Below are 15,902 nucleotides of genomic sequence, written 5' to 3' on the forward strand. Positions count from 1 at the left end.
AAGGCTGAGGCCAGGCTATGTTTGGAACGAATTCGGTGGGAGCTTGTGGAGGATTTAGAGATGTTGGGGGAACGTGTGAGTGGGGGGCGCTTGGCCCCCCACCGGGGACCCCATGCAGAGCTAAGAACAGAAAGGAGCGTCTGAGACCCAGTGAGACTCTCAGGGCTCTTCTATGCAGCTGTCCCGAGACGGCCCCGGGACACAGATCTGGAAAGCAGGGATTGGGGGGTTGGTGAAACAACCTTGGGCAGAACTTCTCGGGGGAGGCGTGGGGCCTGCGCTGCACCCAGTGGAGAAGGCGCCTTGGCTGCCGAGGGCTTTGGTCAGGAGGGCCATGGCCAGAGAGAGGCCTGGCCGCCCCAGTGCCACTGTGCCCCAGCTTCCCAGGACCAGACGCCTCCAGGATGCTGCCCAGTCAGGTGTGTGGGCACGCTGGGAGGGCCCAGGGTAAGCGGTGGAGAGTCGGGGCCCAGGAGGAGCGCGGGGCCTCGCGCACCCAGGCCAGAGCCTGCCTTCCACCCTTCGGCTCCTGCTGCATGGCCACACGCTGTGTTTACCAGACTGCTTTTAATTGATGACAGGTAGGGAGGGCTGGGGGCTCCCCACCCTCCAGGTCAAGCCGTCAGGGACCGGCAGGTGCCCACAGGTCCTGAGCCCACCCTGGCAAAGCCCCAGGACTGTGTTACGGGGCAGGAGGGTGGCACCCCACCAAGTGAGCAGCTCAGGGCCTGGCTCCAGAGAGCGGGAGGGTGGTGTGCCTGCCAGGCCCTGGGTCGGCGAGGGCCGGTTCTAGCCACGGCAGTGTCTGGCCAGGGTGAGCCTCGGGTCAGCAGTGAGCAAAGTGGGCCTCACCCACGTCTCGCAGGTCGAGCCCGGCGACGCTGGGGGGGCTGGCACAGGTAATGTTGTTATAGGCGTACACGGGCGGCTGGCTGTCGTCGTCCTCTGGGACAGCCTGGACGAAGCGGGGCACGGTGCGCGGGTGCTGCCGGACAAAGGCCCACAGGGCCTGGAGGGAGCAGCCACAGTCCCAGGGGTTGCCCTCAAGCCACAGGCGCTCCAGGCGGGGGGCCTGCGGCACGAATGTCCTCAGCGAGTTGTTCCTGAGGCTGAGGTAGCGCAGCTGGCCCAGCGGCGAGAGGGCCCCCCCGGGCAGGGCCCGCAGGCGGTTGTGTGAGATGTCCAGCCAGAAGGCGCGCTGCAGGGGCCCCAGGGCGTCTGGCGGCAGCTCCGACAGCTGGTTGCCCGAGAGGAGCAGGTACTCCAGCTTGCCAAGGCCCTGGAAGAGCTGGCCTGGCAGGTGCGTGAGCAGGTTGGAGGTGAGGTCCAGCTCCAGGAGCTCGCTGAGCCCCTGCAGGCTCTGCTCCTCCACGGCCACGAGGCCGCTGCCCTTGAGGAAGAGGCGGCGCAGGCCCGAGAGGCCGGCAAAGGTGTGCGCGCGGACGCGGCCCAGGCAGCTGCCCTCCAGGTGCAGGCTGTGCAGCCTGCCCAGGCCCTGGAACACCTGCTCCGGAAGGTCCCTCAGGCAGTTGCCCGAAAGATCCATGACGGCCACGTTGACGAGGCCAGCGAAGGCGCCCAGCCTGACCTCCTGGATCCGGTTGTTGTTGAGCGCGAGCACCTCCAGCTGGCCCAGGCCCTCAAAGGCCCTGTCGGGCAGCTGCCGCAGGCGGTTGTGGCCCAGCCGCAGCTCCTCCAGGAAGTGCAGGTCCCTGAAGGTGCGGGGCCGCAGACCGGCGATGGCGTTGTGCGCCAGGCGCAGGACGTGCAGGCCCAGCAGGCCCGGGAAGGTGTCCTCCAGCAGCCCGCCCACGCGGTTGTGCGACAGGTCCAGCCAGCGCAGCGCCTTCATGCCCAGGAAGGCACCCGGGGCCACAGCGGTGACAAGGTTGTGGTCCAGGTAGAGCTTCTGGAGCCTGGGCAGCTTCACAAACACGTCGGCCTTGACACTCCTCAGGGCGTTGCGGCTCAGGTCCAGCTCACGGAGCTCGCCCAGGCCACAGAAGAGCGGGGGCTGCAGGTAGGCCAGCTTGTTGCCCGCCAGCACCAGCTCCCGCAGGCTGGCCAGGCCCTGGAAGGCCATGTCGGGCAGCACAGCCAGGCTGTTCCAGCCGAGGTTGAGGGCCCAGAGGTCAGCCAGGCCCTGGAAGAGGCCCTCGTCCACCCTGCTGAGGCCATTGTTGCCAAGGCCCAGCGAGGCCAGCCCCGGGGTGTGCAGGAAGGTGCGGGCCGCCAGGCTGCGCAGCTGGTTCCGCTCCAGGTGCAGGTGGCAGAGGCTGTGCAGGCCCAGCAGTGCCTGTGGCTCCAGGCTGGTGAGCCAGCTGCCCTGCAGGTTGAGGAAGCCCAGCCCAGACAGGTTCTGGAAGGCCGCCGCGGGGATGGAAGAGAAGTTGTTGCCGTCCAACCAGAGGGCCCTGGTGTCATGTGGGAGGCCATCAGGCAGCCGCGTGAGGTTCCGGGAGCTGCAGAAGACGCTGAGCTCGTCCGTGTCATCGTCCTGGCCACAGGTGCACTCGGCTGGGCAGCGCAGGCCGCCAGCGTCCCCTAGCTCCACTCCCTCTAGGCCTTGGGGGCCCAGCGCCGCCCAGCAGACCAGCAGCGCTGCCAGGGCCAGGCCTCCTGCAGGAAGAGGGGCTCTGCGAGTGGGCCACGGGAGGTGCCGCGTGCTGGGCTGGAGGGAGCCATACACGCCAGCACCCCGCTGATGCTGGCACCGCCGGGCGCCCGGCTCAGGCTGCCTATCCACCCCCAGGACGGGCGGGGAGGCACTACCTGTCCCAGGGAAAACAGGGCTGGCAGGCTGGCAGTTAGGCTGTGTGGCCATCTGTGTCCCGGGGCGGACACGACCTGGGCTAGGCTGCCAGCAGGCCCGGAAGGTATGAGTGAGAATGTTCTGGAGCTGCCCTGGAGAGCCAGCAGTGATCTGCATGCATTAGGGCCCCAGATTGGGGGGCATCACCCACCTGTACCCCAGTACATGTGGCCTGTACCTGGAGAGTTAGCCAGGCGCCACTGTGGGGAGAGGAATGGGGTAGACCATCGACTCACTAGGGGTCCCACTATGCCTTGGGATAAAGGGCGCCAGGCCCCCATAACTGTGCCCCAAAACCTCCGCTGGGCACTGGGCCGCCCACCATGTCAGGCTCATCTCTGCCCTTGGAGGGCTCAGGATTCTGGGGTGGGGGGCACTGCCAGTGGGTGCCCAGCTGGATGGGGCCAGGCCCATGAGGGGACATCATGACAGCAGCTTGGCCTCCAGGAAGCTGGGGGCGCAGCAGGCCCTGGCCCAGCAGATGGAGGAGGACAAGGCTCCCAGGGTGCAGGTGTGAGGAGACACCCAGCCTGCTCTGCGTCGTGCCTCCTGCCCTGTGACACTGGTGATTGGGGCCCTTGGGTGGGAGGAAGAAGTGGGGGCTGCGCCCACACCCCAGCAAAGACATGCCCCCACGGGCCCCCAGAGTCCCCTACACTCCCAAGCTGAGCCCTCCAAGGCTGCCTCTGCCCCTGGGAGCTCAGGGCACAGGGCTAGCCCCCAGAGCAAGTGGCTGGGTTCCAGGAAGCCTCACCTTTCCTCGGCGCCATCCCTCATGCAGAGTGGGCAGCGAGCAGGGTGCGTCTGCTGGGGCCGGCTGCTCCTGCCCTCTGGATTTCCCCACCGCCTGGGCAGCCAGCGCCCTGTCCCCGGCCAGCCCAGCCCGGAGGACCCAGCTCCATTAACCCCCTCATGCCGGGCAGCCAGCAACGGCTCAGCATGCCTGGGATACAGGTGGCACAGGAGAGGCTTGGGGTTCAGGGCTCCAGGTGGGCTGTGGGGCAGTGCTGAGGACCCACAGGGCCCGTCCCTGTACTTCTGCAGGGCTGGGGGTGCAGAGCTGGGCAGCAGGCTGGGGTGGGGGCGGGGGCCTCCCTCACAGCAGCCTGAGGGGCCGGAGCTCCGGACAGGTTTGGCGAATCCAGGAGAGGAGGCCCCGTGCCCTGCTGGCCCCCCGCCTGGGGAGGGGCGGCTCCCGGTTCCCCCTGGCAGATGGCCACGTGGGAGTTAAGCGGCGATCACCACGTTTCCCGGTGGGCCTGACCACCCCCCACTTGCCCCTCCCCCTGCCCGTTTCCTAACAGCCTAGGTAGGGCCCTAGTTCAGGCTCCCCAGGGTCCAGCCCTGCTTCTGTGACCTCGGGGTCAGCTGGTGTCTGGCCACTGCCCTCCCCCAGCTCTTCTAGGAACACGGGGCAGGCCCCAGGCCCATTGTGTTTGCTCTCCTGGGAGGAGAGGGGCATGCCTGTCCTGTGGCCGCGTGGCCAGCCTCTGCCTGCTGTGGCCCTGTGCCTCCCCGAGGGCTCCCACGGGGCACAGCACCCTGCTGGGTGCAGGCCGGCTGGGACGGGTGCCCGGGGCGGGCATGAGGTCAGCCCCAGGACAGACTCAGGGAGAGGGCTGATAGTGGGCGTGGCTGCCGGAGAGAGGGGAGCCCCGCTGTGACCCCCCCGGCCCCTGGCTCAGCCGCTGCTCAGCTCCCCTCTCCCCGGGCTCCCCTGGCCGGCCATCCCCTCTCCCAAGGACCCTTCCCCTGGCCTGTGCCTGCCCCCCAGCACCTCTGCTCTGCCTGGGGTGGTGGGACTGCGAAGCCAGGTCTGCAGGAGGCCAGGCTGGCTGCCATGGGGGGCCTCTCAGACCTAACTCCTGGCGAGGAGGGGGAGACGGCAGGTCTGCGACAGGCGGAACACGCGAGGAGGGAAGGGTGAGGCAGGCTGCCTGCGCCCGCGGTGGCCCCGCACTGACCCCACGCCCAGCGGGCTTCTCGCCACAGCCTCAGCCTCTCCTCCCTCCCTTTATGGAGCTTTGATTTTTTTTTTTTTCCAGGTCATTTCTCAGCTTCTCTCTTCTGAGAAATCATAGATCCACAGGGAGAAAGTCCGCACCCAGAAATTTACACGGTAAACATACATTTACGGCAGAAAGTGCGGACTCAGCAGGAGCTCTAGGCCAGCAGGGCCTCTTCTCTGGAAAGTTCCCTGCACGGAGCGCCCTGTGAGTGGCACCCTGAGCTGCAGGCCGAGGCCAGAGCCGCGGCACAAGGGCGGGAGGCGGACCAGTGTCCCTGCTGCGCACGTCTGGTGGGTAGTATGGGAAACACTAACTCCTGAGCCAGCTTTCCTGGCAGGAAACCTCATCAGGATTGTGGCAGCTGGGCTGGGTATTTCTTTTTTTTTTTTTTTAGATAATTATTTTTATTGAAGGGTAGTTGACACACAGTACTACATTAGTTTCAGGTGTACAACACAGTGATTCAACATTTATATACATGATAATTCTAGGTACCAGCTATCACCATACCAAGTTGTTACAATATTTTGACTATATTCCTTATGCTATACATTACATCCCGGTTACTTACTTATTTTACAATTGGAAGTGTGTGTGTATATATATATTTGTGTGTGTGTGTGTGTGTGTGAGGGCATCTCTCATATTTATTGATCAAATGGTTGTTAACAACAATAAAATTCTGTATAGGGGAGTCAATGCTCAATGCACAATCATTAATCCACCCCAAGCCTAATTTTCGTCAGTCTCCAATCTTCTGAAGCATAACAAACAAGTTCTTACATGGAGAACAAATTCTTACATAATGAATAAGTTACATGGTGAACAGTACAAGGGCAGTCATCACAGAAACTTTCGGTTTTGCTCATGCATTATGAACTCTAAACAGTCAGTTCAAATATGAATACTCATTTGGTTTTTATACTTGACTTATATGTGGATACCACATTTCTCTCTTTATTATTATTATTTTTAATAAAATGCTGAAGTGGTAGGTAGATACAAGATAAAGGTAGAAAACATAGTTTAGTGTTGTAAGGGAGCAAATGTAGATGATCAGGTGTGTGCCTGTAGACTATGTGTTAATCCGAGCTAGACCAGGGCAATAAAACATCCACGTATGCAGAAGATTTCTCTCAGAACAGGGGGGGTGAGGTTCTAAGCCTCACCTCTGTTGATCCCCAATTTCTCACCTGATGGCCCCCCTGCGACTGTGCCTGTCTTAGGTTGTTCCTCCCTTGAGGAATCTTACCCGTCTCTGGCTAACCAGTCATCTTCCGGGGCCATACAGGGAAATGTGAAGTTGGTAAGTGAGAGGGAAGCCTTATTGTTTGAAAAGGTTAGCTTTTTACTTCTTTGCATATTTATGCCCTGTGGCTTCTATGCCCAGCATTTGTCTTGAGGTATCTTTACCACTTGGAAGAATTATGATACTCGGTAAATTCGACATGTGGCACGAGTTCTATTTAAAGGTTGTGATTAGGAAGGAAGAAGAAAAGCTATAGAAGTAGCAGGCGGAAGAAAACATGGGAAGATTGATTATTTCTTTGACATATCTTCTTGTAGAGTAACTTCAGCATGTATAGGTTTTAAGCTACTACTTAAATTGCGCACACACATTAACATAATAGGAGTATAGTTACATAACCAAAGCATATCTGTAATTACCAGCCATCTGCAGTGAAACCAAGAAAACCAGTTAGGCACCTTAGGCATTTGTGAAAACTTATCTATGATATGTTGGATATTGTCCAACTGAACTTGAACAGTCTGAGAGAAATCAGACAAATTAAAACAACCGTTCCTGGGGACTGTTCACATGCCATATGTTCTTTTAACAGTAAATAGTCTGTAGTTGTAAGACTTTGGAGTGCTACAATTTGCACCTCTCCTAATTCTTGGTTGAGTTCCAACAGTATAGATCCAGTCAAATTTGTTGTTTTACTGTGTGCACAGGCCATGGGCTGGGTATTTCTAAAGCTTTCTTGGGTCCTGCCATGCTGCCAGCCTCAGCCTGCTGAGTTGTGCGGAGAGCAGCCTTGCAGGCTGGCCCTGCCCGGACCTCTCGATGGACCACCTGGCGGTCTCCCCAATGCGCACGGCTTCCTGCGCCTGGTCTTGACCTCTGTGTAAGCGGTGTCGCACGCAAGCACTGGGTCTGGTGGGAGGTGTTTCTGGTGGGCTGCTGAGGGCCGTTTCCAGCCGCACAGCTGTGTGTCTGCTGGCCCTCAGTGCGACCCCTGGGCAGGGGTGGTCATCCTGGCAAGCAGGGCCAAGCCCTCCCGAGTGGCAGTGGGCCACAGCCCCTGAGGCCGGCAGGAGTGCCCCCCACACCCACCCGTCTGCTCTGAGCCCCAAAGGTGAGCTCCTCACAGGCTCCCCGGCAGCCGAGGGTCCTGCTTTGTGGACTGCATTTGAAGTCATGCCAACTTTCTCCTGGGTTGGCTGTTGGTCTGGTTTGTTATTTAACAAATTGTATTCTGGACGGAAGCCCCTTGCCAGGTGTGCAGGGCTGTGCTGGAGTTCCCGCCCTCGTGATTCAGGGGGAGTCAGTTTGAACATGGCCTCGTGAGACGTTCGCACAGCCAACTTGATTCCCCGAACACCAACAATAAAGACGAAAATACTCCAGACAAGTTTATCGTCTAGTCCAGCTCATCAACCTCTTCATGGTTTCCAGTCCTACTGGCACATGGACTTGACTGGTTCTCGTAAAATGCCTTGGCAGCCTGCCACCAGCTCCCCTTACTGGGCTGCCTTCCGGACCCCCACCGACCGGGACAGGGGCACTCGCAGCCCTTCTCGTGGGTCCCCAGGGCCTCGCCCCCGGGGCTGGCGCGGCACCACCTGGCAAGCCTCTAACAAACACAGCCACAGCCTGTGGGGGGGTTGGGCGGGGCTGCAGTCTGCAGGGAGCCAGCACCCCCAAGGGCCGAGTGTTTCCTGTGTGGGTGCGGCGGGCCCCCTTCGCTGTGGGGCTTCCTTGGCTTCCCAGTTCGTACGTTTCCATGTTACAGCCTTGTGTGTATTTTGAGGTCCTTTCCCTAGATGGTAGTAACCTCCTGCTGCTCTTGTTACCTTTTTCCTCCTCAATTTAGTTCTGTTTATCTAGGCTGGAAGTATTTCCTACAGGTGTCTTGGGAGGACAGGAAGTACCGGCTGCGTGACACCGTTTACTCCCCCGAAGGTTCTCTGCCCGCAGCAGCCGTGTGGGCATCACTCACACGGCACGAGGCTCGGCCTGCCGGCCACAGGTGCACAGCGGCCCTCCGTGGACGTGGACGTGGAGGGCTGTGCAGCCATGCCGCACCCCCAGCCACGGGAGGCCTTTCCTCCTTCGCCCTCTGTTCCCAGCGGGCTCTCAGGGCCCGTGCGCGTGGCACAGTCAACGCCCCGCTCCCCGGCTGCAAGGGCCCCCTCATGCCTCCCCCACCTTTGCTCCTCTGCCCGTCCGACTGCAGTTGTGGCGACTGAATACCAGTCTCGGTGCGGACTTAGTTTTCATTCCTCTCGGGCAATCTCGGGCGGAACTGCTGGCTTAGTGTGTGTGTCTAACTTTTTAAAAAACTTTTCCAAACTGATTGTATCGTTTTACAAAGCCTCCAGTCGTTCCACATCCTCACTGTTTGGCATAGTCACTGTCTTGTCCTTAGCTGTTCTGGGTGGCATTTGTGTTCGATTAATGATCCTGAGCAGCTTTTCGTGTGTTTATTGGCCATCCTTCTGTCGTCTTTGCTATCGTCTTACTTTGTGCTAAGACTTCACGTATTATGGATTATCAGATACAATGTCGGCAAATATTTTTCCCAGTCTGGCTCGTCTCCATTTTTAAAAAATATTGTCTTTTGAACTACCAGAGTTTATTTCGATGAAGGACAGTTTATAAATGTTTTACTTTTACAGCTCATGCTTTTGGTGCATCTCTTCACCCACCCGAGATCACAGAGGCCTTCTTCTAAACAAGGGATGTGGACCATCTGTCCACCTATTTAGCTCCCCTTTAATTTCTTAGTGATTTTGGGTGGTTTCCAGTATATAAATCTTACACTAGCATTGCCTTTGATAAAGTAATTTCTAAGTACTTCATTAGCTTTGATACTATTGTGAATGGAATTGTTTTAAGTTCATTTTCAGATTATTAGTATGTAAAATACAATGGATTTTTCTTACTAATCTTGCATCCCAAGGACTTTCTAAGCTTATTATGTCCAGGTGTGTGTGTACCTGGAGGCCTTAGGAGGCCTGCGTCATCTGTGAATGGGACATTTTGACCTCTTCCCTTCCAGCAGTGTGCGGCCCGGGGGTGGGAGGGGGGCACAGGCGCACTCGTGTCATTGCACGTCCAACACAGCGTGAGCGGAGGTGGCAAAGGCTGGCCTCCCTGCCCTGGTCCTGATCCCAGAGGGGAGCCTGCGGGCCTCCACCGTGGACTCTGAGGCCAGCTGGTGCTTCTCCTAGATGTTCTGACAGGCAGAAAAGTGCTCCCAACCAATGTCTTGTCTTTATCCCTGAAATCGTGACGGTCAGATTATATGGCGAAGGGGACTTGGGGTTGCTACTCAGCAACCTTAGGATAGGTTAATGTGGATATTCCAGGTGGACCCAGTGTGTACAAGGGCCCTTAAAAGCGGGAGAAGGGTCAGAAGAGGTTGGTGTGAGGTGACGGGAGAAGGACCCTGTCAGCTGCTGGAGGAAGGAGGCCGGGAGCCGAGGGACGCGGTGCCCCTGGCAGCGGGAAGGGGCCAGGAAGCACATGTCCCTGGTCCCCAGAAGAACCAGAGGCTCACACTGGACTCTGACTTCCGGGACTGTCAATGGCAGCCATGTGTTGCGCTGAGTCACTGCGTTTGTAGTGATCTGATGCGTCAGTATTGGAGTGACACAGTCCTTTGTCCAGTTGAGGAAACTCCCTTCCACTCTTGCTCGTGAATACTTTCTGTCACGAAAGGGTATTGGAATTTGGTGTTTTTCTGCATCCGTTGAGATGACCTTGTGGATCTTTCCCTTTATTCTATGAATAAGTCTACTACGTTAATAAGGATTGATTTTTAGATGTTTAACCAACCTTGCATTCCAGCGATAAGTCCTGCTTGGTAATGGGGTCTCACGTTGCTGTACTTGGGTTCTTGATGTTTTGGTAAGGATTTTACATCTGTGTTCACGAGGGACGCTGCTCTCTAGTCTTCTTTCTGCGTGTGTGCCCCCGGCTTTGCTGTCAGGGTAACACCAGCCTCCGAGAATGAGCTGGGAGCTGTTCCCTCCGCATTTTCCGAGGAGTCTGTGAGTGAGTGGTGTGCTGACAGAGCACCTAGTGGAGCCGCATGGGTCTGGGCTTTCCTCTGCATGTAGACTTACGACTTTTTACAGATTCAGCTTCTTTTTTGAGCCAGTTTAAGTGATTGTATCTTCTAGGAATTTGTCCATTTCATCTAAGTTTTCAGATTTGTTGGTACAGTTTCCCTATATTGCCGTGTAAATCCTGACCGTTCCTGTAGGATTGGTCACAATGTCCCTTCTGTTACTCATGATTGACAGTTTGTGTGTCACCTCAATTCTCTTGGTCAGTTGGTTTGTCAATTTTGTTGGTATTTTCAAACTAACTTGGGTTTTACGTGTTGCTGATTTCCTCTTAATCTTTCTGCTTCCTTTGGGCTTCACTGGCTCCTCAGTTTCTGGAGGCAGAGCCTAGGTTTTTGATTTGAGGCCTTTGTTCTTAACTGAGGCGTTCACAGCTTCAGGTCTCCCTCTAGTGCCGCCTCAGCTGCACATTCTGATACGGTATGTTTTCATGTTCACTTTTGACCCACATGCTGTTTAGAAATGTGTTACGTGTTATTTAGCTTCCAAACATTTGAGTTTTCCCAGACGTCACTGTGTTGTAGAACTATCTCCACTAGAGAACATACCTCAGCCTTTTTAAAGTTTACTGTGACTTGTTCTGTGGCCTGAGGTACGGCCGGTGTGTCCTGGAGAACGCCGACGCCCGCGGCTCCTGCCGTCATCACACGCAGCCCTCGGGTCTCCAGCTACCGCTGCCTCATGACCCGTTTCCTCTCCGATTTCGGAATTCATTTGCCCCACTGTCTGCACCACCATTCTGCTGCCCCTTCAAACTAGGCATGAGGTGTTCACCGTGACAGGACTATCAGGGCAGAAGTCAGAGCAAAGGAAAGCTAATCCTTGGCTGTCGTGCTGAAGACGCCAAGGCTCTGGCCTAAGAACATTTGCCAACACAGAAGCGTCTTTGGGTAGGGGTGGGGAAGAGGGGGGGAGGAGAAGGGCCGTGGCGTCCCACCCCCCCACCCCAGGCGGCTAAGTGCAGTCCCAGATGGGTGAGGGCCCCCCACCTCTGCTAAGGGCCCGTGCTGTCCCCAGACGGCGCCACAGTGGGAGGGGTGTGTCCTGGGGGGCTACGCGTGGGGGTGCAGGGCTGGCCTTCCTCCGTGGGTCCACCCAGCTCTGATTCCTCCCCAGGCCCCTGGCGCTGTGACTCGGAACGAGCACCCACAGGAGTGGGTGGACAGAAGAGGCTCCCGTGCAGCTTCACTGACGGATGAGGTGGGGGCTGCCATGTCAGGAATGTACGGAGTGCTGCTGGCCTGGACACTTGGTCAACTGCAGGCTGTGTAAGCTGCACCTCAATTTAAATAAGTGAAAATAAAATATTAAAGGTTCTGATGAGTAAAACACAGTCACTACTAAGCCTAAGCAGTTGTACACTAGAGAGAGTGTGCCGCACGGAGACTGCTTGGGCCGGCAAGCCAGTGCAGAGGCGAGACCCCCCCAGGGAGGCAGCCCAGATTGGCGGCTAAGGGCCGGACTGAATGCACAGGGACGCAGCTTGGTGAGCAGTGTAGCCCCGACCCAGGAAACAGCGGGCAAAGCAGCTGGGAAATACTTTAAAATCCTCCGAGGGAGGAAAGACTCTGGGTCAGGAATCAGCAGTGAGCGATGAGGCCCCCTGGCTTTGTCCACATTCGCGGGAATGACCTCGCCTCCAGTACCTGCGCGCGCAGAGGGGGCGACAAGGGCAGGGAGCCGTGCCCCACGCTAGACCCCAAGGGGGTCGGCGTCACATTCTTACAAGGAAAGAAGACGAGATCCCAGAGGAGGCGAGAAGCAGGAGCTGAACTGAGAGGAAGGAACAGCAAGAGGAGGAGACGCCAGCCGGCGGGATGGGACGGGCGCCTGGTGGTCAGCCTGCCTGCGTGTCGGTACCCGTGACCAGCCAGCGGCGCACAAACGGAAAGACTGTCTTCAGTAAATGGTGTCGGGCAAACAGCCACACGCATGAGAGCAGACCGGATCACTGCCTTATGCCGTGCACGAAAGTGAACCCAAAGTGGATTAAAGACCTAAATGCAAGACCTGGAGCGTTAAGATTCCTGAAAGAAAACAGGCAGTAAACTCCTGAACATCAGCATTAGCGATTTTTTTTCTGGACATGTCTCTCCAAGCAAGTGGGACAACATCAAACAAAAGCTTCCGCAGAACAAAGGAAACCATCAACAAAGTGAAAAGGCAGCCGACTATGGGGGAACTTATCTGAATGACGTATGTGATAAGGGGCTAACATCCAGAATATATAAAGAACTCATATGACAAAAAAAAAATCTGAATAAAAAAATGGGCAAAGGGCCTGAACAGACACTTTTCCAAAGATATTCAGATGCCAACAGGTACATGAAAAGATGCTCCACATCACTAATGATCAGGAAAATGCCACTCAAAACCACAATGAAGTATCACCTCACACCAGACAGAATGGCCACCATCCAAAAGACAAGAAATAAGTGGTAAGGATGTGGGGAAAAGGGAACTCTCGTGCACTATTGGTGGGAATATAAATTGGTGCAGCCACTGTGGAAAACAGTATGGAGGTTCCTTAAAAAACTAGTAATAGAAATATCATAGACCCAGTAATTCCATTTCTGGGTATTTATCTGAAGAAAAGGAAAACAACTCAAAAAGATATCTGCTCCCCCGTATTCACTGCAGCACTGTTCCCAGCAGCCATGATACGGAGGCAGCCTACGTGTTGGTAGCGAATGGATGAAGAAGACGCGGTACACACACAATGGAATATTACTCAGCTATAAAAAATAATGAAATTTTGCCATTTGTGACAACACGGATGAACCAGAGGGCATCATGCTCAGTGAAATAAGACAGAAAAAGACAACCTATGATCTCACTTATGTATGGAATCTAAGAAAACCAACATTTAAATAGGGAGCATGAACAGGTGGGAACACAGGTGAAATAGGTGAAGGGGATTCAGCCAGCGAAGCAGACACCCTGTAAAACCCAGTTCCTATTCAGAGCTGTGACGGTGCGAGCAGCTGGCCTGCAGGGAACCCGGTGCCCTTTGTTGCACCCCTGGCCCCGGCTTTGCTCCCCCTCCAGCTGCTCTGTGCCTCCCTGTGTGGCTTCAGGGCCCCCCTTCGTTCCAGCCTGGGCCTCGCCCTGCACCTCCCCTGCCTGCCGCACCCTCCCTCTGACCTGGCCCCTCGCCACCAGGACGGGAGCTGTGGGCAGGTGTCGCACTCAGGTGCGTGTTAAGGCCGGCTCACCTCACCTCCACAGGGAGAAACAGGAGCCCCGGCGAGGGGACTATTAAAAGCGTAAAGGAAGCAGTCCCCCTCAGGATGAGCAGGTTTAGCAGGATGCTGAGGAATGGACTTGACTGGACCTCCTCACTGTCCAGACCACTGGAGTCGTTTCAAAGACAATGCCTCTTACAGTGAAGTCCAGGGACCAGCCATCCCAGAGAAGTCACAAAACCCCAGGGGAGCATCTGCCCTGTGTCCTTGGGATCTCCCAGCGGTGGCCCTGGCCATGCCCAGCGACAGTGGCTGCAATGCCAGAAGCCCCACCTGTGATCAGAGGGGTGGACGTCTGGGGGGGGCGGAGGCACAGGAATTCACATGCACAGCCACCAGTCATGGATGACACAGTGACAGCCCAGACCAGCTGGCCCTGCAGCTCAGTGAGTTTCCTGGGAGGGAAGCCCTGGATGCCCCACTCCAGCCCAGATGGGCTCTGCACCAGGCAGGGCCTGCTTTGCATCCTTTGTAAAGAAGCTAAGGTCACAGGTAGGGCACTTCCCCAAGTTCTGTGAGCCATCCAAGTGGGTTGTGGGAAACTCCAGATTGGCCAGTGGCCTGGGGACCACAGAGGTCCAGTCGTGCAGGGATGTGCCCTCCTGCGTGGGGTGGTGCTAATGCTGGTGGCTGGCTCAGGCTGGACCTCAGCAGCGCCACAACCTCCTGGGTCGGAGGGGATGGACAAGGGGCACGTTCGTAACTGAATCTCTGTGTCCCTTCTTCCCAGTCCAGTGAGTCGGTGTGACTCCAGCCCAAAGCCCGGACACGAAGCACCTGCCAGGTACCCGTAGGCGCAGCAGGCCCAGCTCTCCAGCGGGGCACCCCCGGGCTGGGCCACCTGGGCACCCACCCAGGCGGGCAAATCCACCTGGCCACTAGGGAAGCAGCTTTTTCACATGAATCACAAACCTGAGTGTGAAAAGCAAAACAAGGAACTGGGGTGAGACGGCAGGAGGTGCTGGAGGGAGGGGTGGTCAGCAGAACACAGAGGCATTTGCCACAAGGGAAGAAGTACCCGTTGACTAAAACTAAGAACTTCAACAAGACACTGGCTTAGAAACCTGCCGCAAATGAGAACCCATAACATATGCCACCAGGAACATAAAGGGCTCCCTAAGGACCAGGGCAGAAACCAAGATCCCAGCCGCTGCTAAGCGGGGAGGGATTCAGCGCCCCAGGCACCAGTAAACGCCCTGAAGCCTCCCTCGGGGCCCTTCCACCTCCCAGGTCCCCCTCCCAGTCAGCAGAAATGCACAGGCTGAAGGCCAAGAGGTCTGGGGGGCTGGCTGGCTTTACTGGTGGGGCTGGAACCCTCTCCCAAGTGGAAATGCATGTTCTCCGCGGCCAGCACCACAGGGCCTGGGTGAGAGCACTTAGCACCATGCAGCGTGGCTGCACATCCAACCACAGCTGCTCTGACAATGTGGCCACAGCCCAGCAGGACCCCACCATTTGCAAAGGGAAACTGCCTACCATTTGGGCACTCCTGGTTCCGTGGCAGCCCGAGGGCTGCAGAGGCTGGATGGTGGGCAGCTTCTATGTCCCTGTGTCCATGTGCTCCATAAATGTTTTGTTTCTACTCTTTGACATTTAAACGTCGACGGGAATAAGGACAACTAGGAGGGGAGGCGTGGGGTTGCGGGGCACTTGGGGAGAAGGGCTTCTTGAACCGCACGTCCTCAGCGCTGCCTTTCTGATGCTGGGGAAGATGCACCTGCTGTGGAAATGGGCAGTGACCTCGGGTCCCCAGGCAGGGCTGCCACCCACACAGCCTGCTGGAATGGCACAGCGCCCTTGAGCTCTCCAGCATTTACAGGTATTGCAAAGCCACAGATCTGGAGCAGTGGTATTTCCACACTGTTGGTACAAAACCACGAGATGAAGCTTCCAGAAGGACCCATGCAAGCTCCATGCCGTGACATCCCGGGAGCAGGGGCACTGGTCACGGCACTTTGGCCCCATCTGGAATGTCACGGTGCCTGGGCAAGAATGATTCTGTGTGACGCTCGTGCAGGTTTCCAGTGTCCTGGACCCGCAGCCTTGCAGCACTGTAGCCAGAGGCAGCTGCAGGGAAGCTCAGCCACGGGCGTGGACCATCACCTCTGGGACCTGAGGACATCTGTGGAGGGGACACAGACAGCCAGGCTTCATGGTGACCCGTCTGGACAAGCCGTCCAGGTGCCAACGTTGGCGGAAGTGGCAGCAGGCCTCAGCCAGGCAGAAAAGCTCTGACGGCCACACTGGGCGGGTACGAGCTGGGGCAGCAGCAGACCCACTCCCAGCCCTGCCCGCCTCACAGGTCAAGGCCAAACACCCAAAAAAACAAGGGAACTTTGAAAGCACAGGACAACTTCCAGCTCCATAAAGGAGTTGGCAGGGAACACTCCTCTGCCCTGCAGCCCACAAAGGTCCCGTCCGGCCCACGCACCCCGAGTCTCCCCTCTCCCTCCTCCCGCTCAGGGCCCTAGGCGCCAG

The 15,902-nt window shown here is 57.1% G+C and overlaps 1 protein-coding gene across 1 annotated transcript; it reads right to left on the bottom strand.

The window, feature by feature from the left end:
- Positions 1-11: 11 nt before the first annotated feature.
- IGFALS (insulin like growth factor binding protein acid labile subunit) lies at positions 12-4,046 on the bottom strand. Its single transcript, XM_036915907.2, has 2 exons — positions 3,567-4,046; positions 12-2,619 (listed from the first exon to the last, which is right to left on the bottom strand). The coding sequence occupies exons 1-2, from the start codon at positions 3,580-3,582 to the stop codon at positions 827-829; spliced, it is 1,809 nt and encodes a 602-aa protein (XP_036771802.2). The 5' UTR covers positions 3,583-4,046; the 3' UTR covers positions 12-826.
- Between the last annotated feature and the right edge of the window lie 11,856 nt (positions 4,047-15,902).

Source organism: Manis pentadactyla, chromosome 10 (assembly GCF_030020395.1).
Source record: "Manis pentadactyla isolate mManPen7 chromosome 10, mManPen7.hap1, whole genome shotgun sequence".
NCBI classification, from domain to species: Eukaryota; Metazoa; Chordata; class Mammalia; order Pholidota; family Manidae; genus Manis; species Manis pentadactyla.